The sequence below is a fragment of the Tenebrio molitor genome, chromosome 2, assembly GCF_963966145.1.
Source record: "Tenebrio molitor chromosome 2, icTenMoli1.1, whole genome shotgun sequence".
Lineage (NCBI taxonomy): Eukaryota > Metazoa > Arthropoda > Insecta > Coleoptera > Tenebrionidae > Tenebrio > Tenebrio molitor.
In genome coordinates, this window is record NC_091047.1 from 15,437,877 (window position 1) to 15,455,483 (window position 17,607).

Here is a 17,607-nt window from a genome sequence, read left to right on the forward strand (position 1 = left end):
AAAGCTTAGCAAACAGAAGTCCAACATAATGAAACTACCAGGAACTAGGAAGTTTCGCACATTACTGCAGTATTTGAATTGTTTATAATTGCATTATTTAATGGCCAATTACATGCTAATAATCAACCATCACCTCGTTAACAGTTTTCATTTGACATTTATATCGCACAATGAAAGATCAGAAATTAAGTTCGGTTGTGTTTATTTGAAACGCGGGTGCCACTGATTTAATAAATTCGGCATTAAACGTTTTATCGCTCTTTATAAACGCATTCACCTATTACAATTAAGGCTAAATACCAGGGTTTTTACGAGTTAAATCGAATTCTTTTAAAGCTCTTGATTGTAAGCTGATTTTTACCTACTCGACACACCTCATGATTTGAGTCAACTTGTAACAAAAAAATTACTTTTAGGTTAAATAAAAAATGGAGCGTTTTTCAATTTTTTCATTTTTATTAAAACATCACATACAGTATTAAAACTAATTACTTACGCATTATTTTAAATTGTCAAATTATATTATATCAACTTGGAATGTTTGTTTATACATATTTGAATCGGTGTTACTTTTTTATGTTTTCATGAAACTTTCCCCGCTCGAATAGGTTTGCAGAATACTCATCAACTGAAGCCGTACTTCCAGATTGACATCGTCCGGTAATTTTTCCATAAATGGCAAAAGCGACAGAAGAAACTTCTTGTTTCCCATTCTGTCGTCCGCCCTGTCCTCCTTTTGGATCTTGACTAGTTCCTTCAAGATACTAGATAAGCGGTCCTCAGTTTCACGTTGTTCCGATACAGTATCCTCGAGAGGTTTAACAACGGTGGAAGTGTTTGGTTCGTACATTTCCTGATCTGCTTTGAACAGATTAGAAGTCTCTGAAGAAAAATAAGTGTTATCCATACTGTCGTCGTTTCTTTCTTCATGATCTTGCAAGAAAATAGCGTTCGGACTGCAAGTTCTGCAATATAACAAAAATTAAAGAGAACTTTTGTATTTCTCCAAAATTTCACCTTTTATTTATTGTTTCCAAAAATGAAAGTTGATCATAGAAAATGTATTTTTTTCGATTTTTGACGACACCTTTCATCTGATCATCTTTTTCTTGTTTTTTCACTCGATTATAAGCATCTCGAAGTGACTTCCATTTCACTTGAACTTCTTTTACTGAAATTAACATTATCACTATCTTTTCAAATTTTTTACATTATTAGTAGAAAATGGAAGTAGAGAGTCACTTAATGCACAATACCAAGTTATCAAAACGGAAACAAATCAAGAGTTGCTACCTCATATTTTGTTTTATCTAAAAGTTTGTCTTATTGTTAGATTGACTCATACGCATATGTGTACTTGCTATGCACAGTCGTTTTATTAGTTGTCTACCTTTCGAAAGATCTATTAAAAATTAATGAATTATTAAGAATAATTAATGCTTTATCTTCAAGGGTAAAACCCATTATACCACTTATTCTGGGATAATTGTTGCTTACAATTACAGTAAACGTCTGTAAACTTTACCGAAATCGAAAAGGTGTGTTCTCGGTTAATAACAGTACATCGTTGACGTTTCTTTGACATTTGCGCGAAAAATCTACTTACCAGGGGTGTCGCGTTTAGCAATAAAGCTGGTAAATTACCCATTCTTATGAATATAAAATGTTGCTCTTGTTTATTTTATACATTTTCTCCATTATCAGATAATAATAATAAAATGCACAATTATAAGTCCAAGGTTTAAAATTCATGAAGTATGATTTATTATAAAGTAGCGTTTGAGACCACAAATTGTCTACGCCCATGCATTGAACGCTTATTTGCAGAGAATTCCGCTACGACATGACTGATAATTTGCAACGCCTCGCCTGCTCTGATTTGTTTTCTTTTTGGCACATTGTATTTACTTACGACTCTTAATAAAATGTTTTTATTCGTGACAGTCTAAATTACATTTGTAATAATTTAATAATTTCTTGCATGCATTTGTTCAAATTTTCTGATAAAATACACATATGTACAGGTTTTCATAAATGATTCATGCATCAGGTGTGCTGTGACACCACGTATTTAAATGGAAACACAGTCTTCTTGTGACACGAATCATTTATGAAAACCCGGTATAATAACTATCGTATACATTTCAAAAAATGTATGATGAAGAGCGGCTGTGAAAAACAAAAGCATCGAAACTACATATTATTCATAATCAGAGACCGAGATTCAAATAACCTATAACTTTGATTTTGTGAATTACTGTGCTAATGGACCATATCTATGGGACAGCGGTTCGGTCAAATCTTGGTAACGGTAATTAAATTTAGGAATCTTTTTCAAACCAAAATCATTTTTGATGTTTGTTTATGATAACTATCGTAATAATGACATCTACGGCTGGATTATTCAAGTTAAGGCATACGTCATATTTTGTTTTTCATGGTCGCTGTTGATCATACATTTTTTGAAACATATGGTATCGGGTGTTCATTAAAATTTCCCGTCAAAGTTGCGTTGAAGAATCGATTGTGAATGCACCACTCGTCAGTCTGGAGATTAAGAACACAAACAATGCAAAAACTAAGGTTAGATTTATACAGGGTGTCCCCAAAAAAGAAGACGAGTCCATAACTCCGTTATTTATCGGAAGATTTTAATTATCTGTACACCAAATTAAATGGTTGTTAATAGGCTACAAAATGGCCTAATAAATTCAAGTATAGCTCCATGGACTTCAAAGGTAAACTGTCAAAATATTTTTTTTCAAATGGGATTACATATTTTTTTTTAGTAATTCTGATAGAGATTTTTATTCTGAAAACAACAATGTATCACAAATATACACTTAAATACCAAAAATTCACAAAAAAAATTTAAAAAACGCTACTATCGTCTATGTTCTATGTTTTGCGCTAAACATTGGCGGCATATTGCGCAATCCCACATGTTATTATTTGTCATTTGTTTTTCCAGCTACCTTAATTTGGTTATTACATTGTAACGCAATGCATTTTGATAGCTTTTCGCTTGGTGCTCGTCATTTGTTTCAAAAGTTAGTGTTATTTTTTTTTTATGTGAAGTTATACTTGTGATACATTGTTGTTTTCAGAATTAAAATCTCAATCAGAATTACTAAAAAAAAGTATGTAATCCCATTTGAAAAAAAATGTTTTGACAGTTTAGTCTTGAAGCCCTTGTAGCTATACGTAAATTTATTAAGCCGTTTTGTAGCCTACTAACAACCATTTGATTTGGTGTATAGATAATTAAAATCCTCCGATAAATAAGAGAGCTATGGACTCGTCTTTTTTTTTGGGGACACCCTGTATAAACAGCTTTATCAGAGTTGTAATCCGTGGTGCGTTCACAATTGACTCTTCAACTTTACGGGAAATTTTAATGAACACACGATATAACATTTGACAACGAGGGAATATTTTGGTTAGGTTTATCTCAAACAAATGCACAAGGTGATTTCAAATGTTTATCAATAGTAAAAATCCATACATGTACGCATATTTTCAATTTTACCATATGTTTGCTGATTTTTTATTACGTTTAAAAATTCTTCATGTGTAATAATAACATTTATTTTGTTTATTTTTGTAAAGTTGTATGTATGTATGTACTTCATTTAAAAATGTTTGAACTTCTACTAGCTATAACATATTTTATCTAATAAATAATTCCGAATCCGAATTCTTTACCCAATTGGTAGGTACTGTAACTTTATGTACAGTTTGGTTTTAACCAACGTTAATAGAGTATAATAATTATTTATTACTTATTTTATTCTTAGATCTACATATACATATACATGAAAATATTTTCTTCATCGTAGGTACATAAATATTTTAATAACGTTATGAGTTATAAGTCTTGAAAATTTCATTTGTTCATATTTAATTCTACTTTAGTTTCAAAGAATTCAATTAGTCGAATGCATTTGTTTGTCTACTGAGACTTGCTTATCATATGAACTACAGCATTATAATATAAGTCAATTATTAACAGATGATTAATATACTTATAATTATTGGACTTGTTTTTTATACAAATATTCTAAAATATATTGAACATTCAAGTAAAATTTTTAGCAATGTTTTATTTGAATTTACCGCCTCACATAACCTCACCTTTACCCATTACAATAACCACTGCTGTGATAATTATTACGTTAGGAAAGATTATTGTTTATCTCACCTAACGCTTCTTTTTCGTTACTGCTCGAAGTATCCCATACTTCATGAAACACATCTTTGGTGATTTCCTCCCAATATGCCTTTCTCGCGTTCGCGTCGTTATTGCCGTGAGCTCGACCGTCGTACAGTGCTGGTCGTTTCTTAACTTCTTCGATAAGTTTTTCGGAATCTATAATACTGCGTAACATAATCGACAACGATTATGAGTTAGATGTTAAATTTATTTCACGAAACTAGAACCAACGGCCCTGATACATACAATAGTCAATGGGAGTAACAAACTGCATGTAATATTAAAGGTTGGCAACGCTGCGTACTTGCGCGCGCAATGTTGTGGCTCACACGCCTTCTCTGTTTTGTTCCACCTTCCGGCGACGACACCGCTCAGACTGGATGCAGCCTTAACTAGGGGTCCGTTAAAACAGCACTTTGTGCGATTTGGACGTTTATACCATGTGTGGCAGTGACCTTGCTTATAGAAGTTGTGTGACGCTTCTATAAGCATGCTATCGATACCTATAGATAACCATTGAATTTTTTATTTAAATTAGATCAGAATAGTGGAACACAACATAATATTTAGTTATATATTTCTACGGAGGAATGTTGTCGCAAAGACGCATTTTTATGACATACTTAAGTCCTGTTCGTTTCCTTTTAAGACTTGATCGTTCAAGATTTTAAGTGTCGGAGCAACTTATAAATACACAAACGGAGATGACTTTTTACTAAACATTACTATAAATGGAATTAAAATAAACAGTTTCAAGTTTTCGGTAGTACAGTTTACAGTTTCAGTCTTCAAAGCGGTCGCTACTAGCGCTGTAAAATAAAGATCAATAATAATTAGAAATGGCAATCTTGGCCATGAAAAACAAGAGTTGATTCTTTTTCTTAGACCGATTTATCCGGCTACATACATGACACAGAGCAAAAAGGGTAAAAAAGAAATTCTGGTCAAGTCGCCTGGTGCTTTTATTGCGTCCGTTAGCTGTCAAACCGTAAATGTCATACCTCATTTATTCAACGATCAAATAATGGTCTTAATTATTTTCTTTTGCCAAAAAACAATAATTCCTTTTACAGGTTGTCTAAAAAAAAAACGGCCCAGGCTATAACTTTACTATTGATGACCCAAATGAAAAAAGTTATACAAGAAACGAAATGGCTCTAAAAACCATCTAACCATTTATGGGTAATGGGCAACTTTTATTTTTCAAATGGTAACCTATAATTTTTTTGACTGATTCTGTTAGAGTTTTTTGGAACGCCCGATAGTAGTAAATCTCACAAAAAATAAAGTTAATTGGAAAAACTTAAAAAAACGCAAATATTTTTGACAGATTTGTTTATTTTAACCGTGGAAAGAATGGATATAAAACTTGACTTCTGTTTTACCTAGTTAACTTGATCGTTAATTTTTTTTGGATCATATACGGTATTTCTGGACTACTTCACTTTGAAATTAAAATAAGTGGCTAATATTATACGGTGGGATAAAAAATTGGTAAAGGTAGGCTAAGAACAAAAATAATTTAACAGTTTACAACTTGGTAAACGTCGTTGTACGCTTGTACGAATGATGGGCTGCTTCGGCAGAAAAATGTTCGTGAAATTCTACATAACACGCAAAAAAATAAATAAAATAAATTTAACAAAAGATATGGGAGCTTTGGTCTAGAGAGTCGTTGACTAATTTTTTCTCATTTTAATTGACAGAGTAGGTAAGCTTAAATACCTTGTTTTTATAATTTACAACAATTTTCTCAGCAAGTAATAAATGTTTGATTTTGCACAAGCGCATTGACTGACTGTAGAATTTGAACTTTTATCCACAATCACATTCTAAAACGACTTTTATCCACTCTTATATGAATCATATTAACTAGCATTTTATCCATTTTAGTGGAATAAACTACTAGATAAGTGAAAATGGAAGATTAATTAATACAAATCATTTGAACTTTATTGAATAATTACTTACACACAGATTCCCATTGGTTACTTTGACTTCCTTGTCACTGATGGGCATCTCTTATTGGACATTAGAAATCATAACAACAAATAATAATCTTAGCAACCAGCACCTCGCGTTCTGAGTTTCACTGAGTTTCAGAAGGGACATTCTTTGTGATATTTTAAATAATAATTTGGGCTTGTGATTGTGAATAAATAAAACGTTATATTGCATTCGTATTTTATCCACAAACGCTCGTGCATTCGCACTCGCGTTTAAACATTCTTGCGTGGGTAAAATGCTATCTAAAACACTTATAAAATAAATACATTTTAAAAATTTTAATTTTACTATTATTTATAAAAGTGCAGTATGTAATTCGAATAAAAATTTTCCAATTTTTGTTATACATTGAATGTATCTCTGATATTCATGAATGCGATTTTCAGCTGAACACATTTAAATTTACGCTTGCTACGAAGGTGGTTGATCATCAATTTTATTGTCTCTGACGTACGTAATCAACGAATGCCTATTAATTGACAGTAACATTCATGAAATGAATGCCGCGGCAAGAAATCCATAAGAATATAGTGAAGTATTGGCGGGTCTGCACCTTCGCCTCAAATGGGTGAGAGTTGGTCGAGAGATTTCAAACTTAGAGAGAACTTTGTGAACATGCACCAGGCAGCGGAAACCCCAAAACTGTCGTGAAACAATAATACATTAATTTGGTTCACGATAGACGAGTCGCAGTGAAATTTATAACAGAGTTGTTTTTTTTTGTACCAATACACAATAGCATTTTGCTATCCAAGACAAAATCAGAAATGTCAATGTAAATGTCAGTTCTGACAATTATAAGCATTGACATTTCCGATTTTATAGTAAAGTTTGTCCAGCGAGAGATTGGTTGACATAAAAATCTCTAAATTCTACGTAGAGAACGTAAGTATGTACCATCGGATAGCAAAAAAAAACTGGTACGAAGTGTTGTTTTAGACTTTAGACACCAAAACTCAATAAAAAATGTGAGTTTTGGAAGTGTCTATAGTAACATAATGTACCAGTTTTTTTTTTGCTATCCGATTGTACCTAGCGTACGTAAAATTTGAAATATATCCTTCAAACAGTAACATTTTTGCCCTGAAATTATGCTCTAATTAATGTATTCTAGTGCGTTTTGTAGTGTTGGGTTACAAGCCTACAATTTAAAATCGCCCAATCTCCCGCTGGACGAAGCATATCATAGACAACTAATGCCCATACGAATTATGGAGGTCTTTTTTCTTTTCTGAGGGAACGTTTATGTTGGAGCTGCGATGAGCGATAAAGCGGCGATAAGAGCGAATTGCCATTTGAAAACCATGGCAGTTCGCTCTTGTCGCCGCTTTTATCGCTCATCGTAGCTCCAACATAAACGTACCCTAATGGTATAACGTTCTAATTACCCATCAACGGAAGGTGTTACGTGTCAAAAGACGCAGAAAGTTGGTTTCAGCAGATCGTTGGGTGTCATTCACAGTTAGAACTCTTATCAAGTATTGTCACTGTTATTCTCACCATTTTGCCTCAGAGCGATCAACTACTGGAGGCTTGTCATAATAGAAGGATATTTTGGCTCCTAACACAAAACGATATGAAATCCCACAACTTTTGCTAAAATATTTGATTCTGCAACTCAGCATTAGCAATGGTCAGCTCGGAAGTTGCGATTAATAAACAACAGCAAGGAGGTTCTTAGTTCAGAATTCATGGAAACTTCTATACCATGGACACGGACTAAATTCGCTCTCATGCAGAACTTTAGTTTTACGACACTGACGATGCAAATCGTTTTTGATTTGGTCACCAGGCTATTTCTAGTTGGTTACAGACTCTCAGAAGTATCTCTCTACCAATTTAGATCAGGTCGATCCATATATGTAAAGCTTGCCAAATCTTCCGTGTTATTCAGTCCGGAGAATTTAGGGACCCTCAATATCTCCGTGCGATAATTGTAACGGATCTTACAACAGGCCTACACCGTTATAAAGTTCCGATTTTCATTGATATCACTTATATCAATCCCCCTACTCGAATAAGTTCCAACTATAGTACCCCGTTATAGTGACAATTTAGGTATTGTTCAAGAAGTCTTCGCTTGAAATTGTACCTCTTCAGGGTTCTAGGTTCCCTTCACTTTCATGTCGGAAGTTACAATTTAGTCTCTGCAATCTCTGCTAGAACTTTATCAATATGTACCTACTAATACGAAGAAGTAGACAAGTTAGGTATCACTCGAAAGGTCTTTCCATAAAGTGATGCCTTTTCTGGATTTGATCACCCCTAATTTTAGTTCAAAAGTTACCAAGCATTCTCTGTTAGAATTTTGATCTGTATGTACGAATACGAAACAATTTTTTGAAGATGTTTTCTATTATGTATACATATAGGTATGTAGTTTTATCATAGATATATGTACCTACTACATAATTAAAAAAATCCATCGAAGTTACCTATGAAAAACAAAAGTCAGTATCCTAGTTAACTGTTATTACGGTATTGCCAATGAAACTTTTGTTGTTGTTAGTTTTAATCATGCGAATCTAAGTTTTATCTTTTATTAACTAACTTTCATTTCAGATACGTAGTGGCTTCTGTATACTTGCTAGTTTTAAGATTTTAAAATGTATTTTAAGCAAAACATATGTATACATATAACTAAATATTATGTAAATATAGGTACAAGGTTTGTCTGGAAAATTCCCAAACTCTTTAAATACAAGTTGTCTTTGATCTTGTCGCGTTTAAAGCAGTCTCTTCTACTTTCTATACATCGCGACCAGCATTTGTTGCATCCTGTAAAACATTGCTCTGGAATGCAACTTTCGCGATACTGAATAGTTCCGTCAGTAAATTTTGTTTTATCGAATCAATCGATTTATAACCCCCTCCCTTATGAATAATTTTTAATTTAGAACAAACAAAAATCCAGCTCTTACAAAATCAGATGAGTAAGCAAGTTCTAAGAAAACCGATTTTCTCATAACAGAGATTTTTTGAAATATGTACATATTTATTTCTTCAGCTACCTCACGAAAAATTGAACAACGGTTAGATCGGATGATTTCGTGAACTTTCGCAACATTTTCAATTTTCAATGTTGATGGTTACCCTGGGATAAACGTCGACTGTTTGGTTTGTTTTTGAAACCGCTCATATGTTTGAATGAGCCGTGAGGTCTCTTTCTAAATGCCTCTGTAGATTCTTCCAATGTAACACAAAATTTTACACAAATTTATTGTTCGTGAAAATCGCCGCAACACAAAATCACCAAGCACACAAAAATGTATTTACATACAATCATTTATTAAACAAAATTTGCATACCGATTTTCACCTACCTTCTAACACACAAAGCGGATGGAGATACAAATTTTGAAGATGAGAAGATGTAATAGTTCCCAAGTTCGATGAAAAAATTTGATTTTGAAATTTTTGAATAAACCTTATACTTAATGAATTTAAAAAAATAAGAAGTTTGCATTAAATAGGATTTTTTTATGCATTTATTTGACAAACATTTTACTACGGCAATCGTCGCTGCTGTATTAAAGACTTACAACTGACAAACTTTATCACGCGAGTTACGGTATAACTAAAAATAGGTACAGTAGACTCCCGATTATCCGAAACGCACGGGAAGGGACCTGTTTCGGATAAACGAAATTTCGGTTAAAACGGAGATGATAAACAAATATTATCGAAACAATATTTTTTAGTTCAGTTCAGTTATTTTTGTTGCTAGTTTGTACAGTTGTATATCACCATCAACATTATCAAGAGTTTTCTTAGTTGTTGCTTCATCGTCGATAATTTTGTTCCATAGTAGTGCATTTTTGACATTGCTCCATCCGTCCGCAATCCAGTAGTATACTGTAGTAACATCTTTTAAATTAATATTTCACTTAGATTCTTCCCTTCATTTGCTTCTTCCAACACATATTTAAAACGTACTTACAGTAATTTCTTTTTAAATTTTCAAGCACGTCCATTGGATGGTGGCAGAAACAAGATTATAATATCTCCACTTCTAACCTCTTCTTCAGACAAATGAGAAGGTGCGGTGTCGATTACAAGCAATGCTTTCACGGTCTGTCCGCCTTTTTGCAAGAATTTTTTTAACGGAAAGCACAAATTCTTCGAAAAACTAATTCTTAAATAATTCCAGTTCTTGGAAAACGCATCAAGTTGCGCAACAAATACCTCGTTTCGGATAATCGAAAGATAATATCAGTTTCGTTTCGGATAAAGCGGAGAAATCGAGTTCAATTTTTATTTCGAATAATCCGACGTTTCGGATAATCCGGTTTCGGATAATCGGGAGTCTACTTATATGTAACAATAAGAAGAAAATCCGAAAACGTAATTTGTGTAAATATGTATATCTAAATATGTTTCTAATGAGATTTAACGCTCGTTCGCAAATTTTCATAACAAAAGTCGAATAAAAAATTGCATTAAGTTCTCAATTTTTTACGATATTTGGAATAGCTATTTATGCACCAAGGGCGTTACAACGATGATTACGCCCGGAGAACGATGAATCCAACTCGAGGGCTTTAGCCCGAGAGATGGATATCGTTCGATGGGCGTAATCATTCGGTGACGCCGTGGTGCATACAAGATTTTATTTTTCACTACGTGTTCTTTAAGAAAAAAAAAATTGGTACCTTTGCAATTATGAATTGATGAGGGCGTTATGAATTCATTACGCCCGCTTATTCTTATTTCGCCCTGTATTATGCCCCGGTTGTTATGGACATGTTTACGTATTTCGTATCCTAGGAGTTATCATGCAATTATACCGGGTGATCAAGAAGGACTGTTTAAGTTGGCAGTACAATTAAGAAATTTTTTAAATTCGGTTATTTATAACACTGCAACTGGATATGTTTTGTTGGTTTATTTGACAATTATCTGATATAGGTATAGCATTAACAACGACAAGCCACCAACAACCGGAAGTTACTCCTGTTATACGATTTAAAATACGATCCAGTGTCACCAACTTAAACAGTCCTTCTTGATCACCCCGTACTAAAGTGAAAAATAAAATGCTTTAAAAAATTTTGGAACAAAATTATTGTGAAAATGATTGTCTCAGACTTGCTCAGAATTGTTTCGCCTACGATTGTAACATGCGAAGAATAGTGGAGCTCGGGACGAGTCTGGAACTCTCCCAAATCTATACCTGTGTCTCGAGCGGAAGTGAGTCATCTTCGAAACGCCTAGACCTACCTGGAGTTTGAAGACAGGGCAACATCGAAATAAAAGGCCATGAGGCAGCACACAGTAGTTTTTACTGGGATATTTACTTAAGCATCAAACAAAGCAACAGTGGCCAAAAAAACGACAAAAATAATTATCACTACGCATTTTGTCTTAAATAATCTGCACGGCAGAAGAGACTACTACTACATGATCAGAAGATAGTCATAGAAACTGTATGAAATCAGCATGAAAAAAAATCAAGAAAAAAGAAACGAAAACATTCTCTTCAGACGACTCCAGGATGATGAACGGAAATTTTACAAATACACAGTATAGAATGACCCTTGAAAAATTTAACCAAATTTTATGATGATTTGCTTGCAAGTTGCTACAGAATTTCGATGCTTTGTGATTCATACTTGTTCGTCAATGAACGGTGCAGGAGCAGCAACACAGCAAAATGATACTCACGGAGAACAAAAATTTTGCTGTTTCATAAAGTAACACGCTGCGTTGCAGGTTACTGCTTAGAGTGCTTGGTTGAAACCGAGCGCATGCTTAATGTGCAGACAACTGTAAGCATCATGTTGCTGGATCATGCTGCTCAGTGTCGCTCTGCTCAATGGGAATCGGTCTAAAAGGAGTCACAAACTGATGTAATGCTAATCTCTAAGGGCCCGTACAGACTACGCAAGCCGAACCTGTAATGTAACGCGTTCGTCTAATTTGGAGGGGGCTGCAAGCTCCGAACGAACACGCCCTGAAAGCACTATGGGTTCAATAGGACTCTCACACGGTTGAAACTGGATTACTGAAGCAATCCTGGAAAAGTTATATGAAATTTGTGTACCATGCAACTGGTTCCGTCAAAGTGTAGAAGAAGTGTTGAAGAAAGTGTACGAACATTTGACTCATACTTGGACGTGAACAAAACGTTGAGCAAAGAACGACGTGGAAGCCTGATATCGACAATACATAAAATGTGCCGCTAGTAAGCGCATGAATGAAGTATGTAAAGGATCTATGAATCAGTACAATGTGGGAGCACCGTTTGAGTAAACAGCTGAGTGTTTTCCATTTACTAGTTTATCAACTACTTCAAATACCCAACCACAAGCGGTAATAGTTTCCCAGACCAAAATCGAAATTTGGGATTGGAATTGTACCAAGGAGTTTGTGAGATATTGGGGATACGAAAAACCAGGACCACACGCTCAACCTGATGGTATGGTAGAACGTTTCAACAAAACAATTGAGGAATATCTATCGAAAGTGGTGGATGGTTTTCGTTGACCGTCCTCTACAGCACGGCGATCCACGAAACGACCCATCAGATGCAGCAAACGTTTTGATTGGTCGGTCCTGTTGTTCGGAACACCGGAGCGAGAGCAAACAGATGTAGAAACGTATGTGGGTGAACTTTAAGGCGCTTCAACGCAAAATAAACGGGTTTTTAGAACGGAGATTTAGGGAGAGGAGAGAATATCTTCGAACAAAGAGACGATCACCCAAGGTTCACCAAGTTCGGAGGGTCCGTATGTAATTATAATCAAAGACATGTCTGTCGAATCCAAAGCGAAGATGAAGGTCGTACACCTGGATCGTGTGGGACCATATTCCGAAACGAACAACATGTGAGGTGATTGTTTGAGATGGACAATATTTTAATGGAGGGCACTGTAATGCTTGAAGAACAATCAGGGCGCGTCTGGACCTCTCCTGAATACGCACAAGCGAAGTGAGTTATCCGCCAGGGAATTCAAAACTCCTAGGCCAACCTAGAACGTTCGAGGAAAGGAGCGCATCAAGGAGATGGTGTGCAGCACGGAGTAATTGGCGAGCCAAAACGATGAATGATGAAGAGTCGGGTAATAGTAGAAGAGTTCAAATTTCTGTAGTGTAGTAATCAGTTAGGTATTACAGTGTTTTACAAAATTTCTACCCTAGTTTGGAGGTGCCTCGAACGAGCACTCTACAAGCGCTCGCGAACGGTTGTTCTAACTAACGATTATAAAGGGATTCGCCATTTTAGTTTGGATATCTTTTAAAACGCATCAACGAGCCTCTCGCTAAGGTAGAGATCATTTTTCCAAAGAATCTTCATTTCGTGGCGTGCTCGGCTTGCAGGCTGATCGCTAGACGTTCGCAGCGTGTCGTCACATTGATTTTTCGACGAGCATTACATTAACGTTTATCGATCTTTTATAACGGAAAATTGTGTGATCTAGGGATGGACGGTTAAATTTTCTTATCGACAGCTCTCTGAAATTATCGACTAGCAAATAAATAAAGAGACCCTTTCTAGTGGTTCAGTCATTTGAATTTCATGAGATATAAGTATATAAATAGGTGTCGTTTGAACGAGAACGTCGGCGGCAGCGGCAGCGGTGCGATTGTCGTGCAAGCAAGAGGCAGGCAACCGTCCACGGATGCATGTGGCAGGCGCACCGCCGTCAACCTGACACGCAATGCAGCGTACACTTTGTGTTGTTCAAGGACCGAAACCCCGCCGACGGATGGTTGTTGCGTCATTCTGCAGCTTTCTACGGTAACCTTCGCCGTGTTTCGCGATCAGACTTTTTGCCGGGTTTACTCAACACCAGTTTGACGTTGCTATTGCAGATCCACTAGAATCGGAGAAGTTGAACCACTTGCACAACTTCCACCACTGTTGGTGAAGACGGATATTATGTGTGTATTTCCGAAAAGTGAAAAAAAAAACACGATCGTCGCATGGAGAACCATCCATGTGACATAACCATTTTTCAAAATAATTTTAAACACGAAAAGTTTTAGCTCTATCTAGATCAGCTCGATCGAAAATATTCGCTTTTTTGTGTTCTTCCTGATTCTGATAAAATATACCTTTTTCTATAACCGTCAAAAAACGCGACATTTATGCATCGTTATCAAGTCGCAAAGTATGTCATTTTTTAATAGATTAAAAATATTTGTCAAAAAGTTTCCTTGGATGCTTTAATATTTTTTTTTGTTCGACACTGTCAGAATTTGAGAATTTTCTCCTATGTGAACGGATTTTGATAAATGTCACAACTTGTCAAAACGAAACGTCAAGCTAATTTTAAAGGTTTTAAGCGATTTCGAGCCTTTAAGGGGCTCGTCGAACAAAAAAACGTTGTATTCAACTCGTTCGTGTGTAAATTGGGCCTTTTTTGGCACACGTGGGCCTTTAAAACGCTCGTTTCACTCGCGTTTTAAAATGGCCCACGCGTGCCAAAAAAGGCCCAATTTACACACAAACTCGTCAAATAAACTACTATTTTGCATGACCTCTATGTAATGAGCAACTTTACTCCCTGATTGTATGAAGTTTTCCGTTGGGCAAAAAAACATAGCCAACTCAAGCCCTTTATGTCAACTTTTTTTCCCACGCGTAAAAAAGCATAGGCAACTCAACCTTCTATGATATATATTTATTTCATATTAATTTTCTTTTTTACCCGAGGTGCAGTTTGTAGCCCGATGACGAAGACCGAGGAACCTACAGAGCACCGACGGTAACAATCATGCACTCCTGAGGTGCATATACAATATGTACAGTGAGCGGCAAAAGTATGGACTAAATTCATTAAAAATTAAACAAAATTTTTTCCGAAAAAATCTTTGAACAGGTCAATTTTAGTTTATAAAAATACATATTTTAATACAAAATAAAATTCCAAGCAGTCATTTGTTTTCGAGTTATGACGTCATCGATAGTTTTTTTTAAATAGAAACCCCCTATTTTTTTTCTTGATTCTGATAGCCCTTTTAATTGTCTAAATGCCAGAATAAAAATTTTGTTACCTTACATAAGGAAATTTTTTAGAAAAAAAATAATTCAACTTGGAAAAAATAAATTTTATAACGAACAAAAACAAGTCAAAAACTTTGTTAGTAAGATCTTAAAATTATGGAATTAAATGTTCGAATTGCCATCCCCCAGCTTGTTGACAAAAAGCAAGTTTCTGAAGAAATTCCCACTGTTTTAGTTTTATCTAGTTTTATCTCGGCACCCAATCAAAATTAAAATTTCTATACGTTGTGTTTCTGTTAAATGAGTCATTTTCGAAAACGTTTTGTAAAACAAAAAACACATACGAATGAAATTGACAGTAACATTTGACTGTTTGATTTACCTACTTGATTTTTTGACTTGTTTTTGTTCGTTATAAAATTTATTTTTTCAGATTTTATTATTTTTTTTCTCAAAAATTTTCTTATGTAAGATAACAAAATTTATACACTGTCATTTAGACAATTAAAAGGGCTATCAGAATCAAGAAAAAAAATAGGGGGTTTCCATTTAATAAAACTATCGATGACGTCATAACTCGAAAACAAATGACTGTTTTGAATTTAGTTTGGTACTAAAACATGTATTTTTATAAACTAAAATTGACCTGTCCAAAGATTTTTTTGAAAAAAATTTTGTTTAATTTTTAAGGAATTTATTCCAAACTTTTGCCGCTCACGTATATCAAAAAATTGTCGCAACACTAGACGTATTTTTGCCTTACTTAAAAATGGCAGAACTAATTGAAGCAAAACTGATATAGTACATAATTTATAACTTATTATTTATGTTAGGACATTTACGTGTGTGCAGATACCTTTACTCATCGTGAAACAAACAATATTTTCGAAATTCGATGTGTTGCGACAATTTTTGGTCGCAGTGTACTATTTTTTTACGATCTAACAATTTTTATTGAAAAAAGCCTAAAGGATTAAAATTATTTTTAACTGTTAACATAACATTTAAACTTAGCTTGACAGATAAAGATAATTTACAAATGTTTGGCTTTTTTCAATTAAAATCGTTGGGTCGTGCAAAAAATAGTACATGCACCACAGGAGTGTTTGATTTTTACCCTCAGTAGCTCAGGGCTACAAACTGCACGTTGGGTAAAAATCATGCACTTCACCCCCTCGATGCATAATCTCCTACTATGTAATCAGTTATGAAAAGTGTAATATTGTTTGGCGAGTCGTAATGTTTGCCAAAACAAGCGTTAGCTGGTATGTATGTAGTACAAATTATGTGAGTAAATTTCTTCAGGAGGAAATTTTGTGGAATAAAATGGTGTTTTAGGAGGAAAAGAAGTTTAAAATGTCGTTTTTCCGTTAATGGTCCTTTTGTGAATTGTAGAAGAAATCATTGAAGTCTCTTTTTTATTGTTTATAAATTTTACTAATTAAATATTTGTTATTATTCTTGTTTGTTTTACAGATTCACCCAAACCAAAGTACATACTAATAAGGTTTTTGGAAGCTGATAAATTGACATCCTAATCCTAACTTTTCTACAAATAAACCATTTTCAAACTACATATAAAAAAATTGTAAGATTAAACAGTTTCCGTTTTTTATAAAACCAACTGAAAAGATTCGAAGATCAGTGTCAACAGAGAAAAGTTAATACTGTTAAAGAAAATGTGATATGTATTGGCATATTTTGAGAAGAGAAGAAAAGAATCCTAGTCCTGACGCGGAGGGGTTGTGGCGAGATGAGTTCTGATCGTGGTCCTGGTATGAGCTTCCTGGTCCTGGCAGCCCCCCTTTGTGGTCCTTGTTGCTATAACAGAAGAGGGTAGTAAGGATATGAAATGGGGAGAAGTAGGTTGGACTCGTCAGTTGGGTCTCTTTGACAATCTCTTGGAGTGCGGACGGGAGCTCCTGGTAGGCGGTGGAGAGTAGAGGTGTAGGGGGTGTATTTGTTTGAGTTTAGGGATTTTTGGGATGCAGTTTAGGAGGGCGCCGTTGACGGTTGGAAATTTATGAGAGGTATGGAGTGTTTAGATCGCAATTGGGTTGTCGCTGTTCAGTAAGTATTGTAGTTTTTGCTATCTAGGATGACGAGTCGGTTTTGAATAGAGGTGGTGCCGGTGTCTTGGTGTACTCGATGGCTCAGACAAGCGTCTGAGAGTCGAAATATTCGACTAATTATCCTTCTCTCGCAAGCGAATATTTGGTCAATGGTTTTAAGGTACAGAGACATAAATCAGGGCTCGATAGTCGATAATTGGACGAATGAAGAATTTATAGTTGTGGTTAAGTATTTTTGGGTTTTATCTATGGATGCATACCTACTCAGACATGGTAAAGAAGGTTGGCTCGGTTTTTTACTTTTTTTTAGGGTTTGTTGGACGTCTGGGTAGAGGGAGCAGTTGTGGGTAAAAGCAACGCCGAAGC

General features: G+C 34.9%; 1 protein-coding gene and 1 long non-coding RNA gene across 2 annotated transcripts; one reads left to right on the top strand and one right to left on the bottom strand.

The window, feature by feature from the left end:
* Positions 1 to 436: 436 nt before the first annotated feature.
* LOC138123205 (uncharacterized) lies at positions 437 to 4,592 on the bottom strand. Its single transcript, XM_069037792.1, has 3 exons — positions 4,202 to 4,592; positions 1,018 to 1,171; positions 437 to 965 (listed from the first exon to the last, which is right to left on the bottom strand). Exons 1-3 carry the CDS (start codon positions 4,386 to 4,388, stop codon positions 575 to 577), a joined length of 732 nt encoding a protein of 243 aa, XP_068893893.1. The 5' UTR covers positions 4,389 to 4,592; the 3' UTR covers positions 437 to 574.
* Positions 4,593 to 10,568: 5,976 nt separating this feature from the next.
* LOC138124713 (uncharacterized) lies at positions 10,569 to 15,579 on the top strand. Its single transcript, XR_011157250.1, has 2 exons — positions 10,569 to 12,818; positions 12,870 to 15,579. It is a non-coding gene; the product is annotated as an uncharacterized lncRNA (long non-coding RNA).
* The last annotated feature ends 2,028 nt before the right edge of the window (positions 15,580 to 17,607 follow it).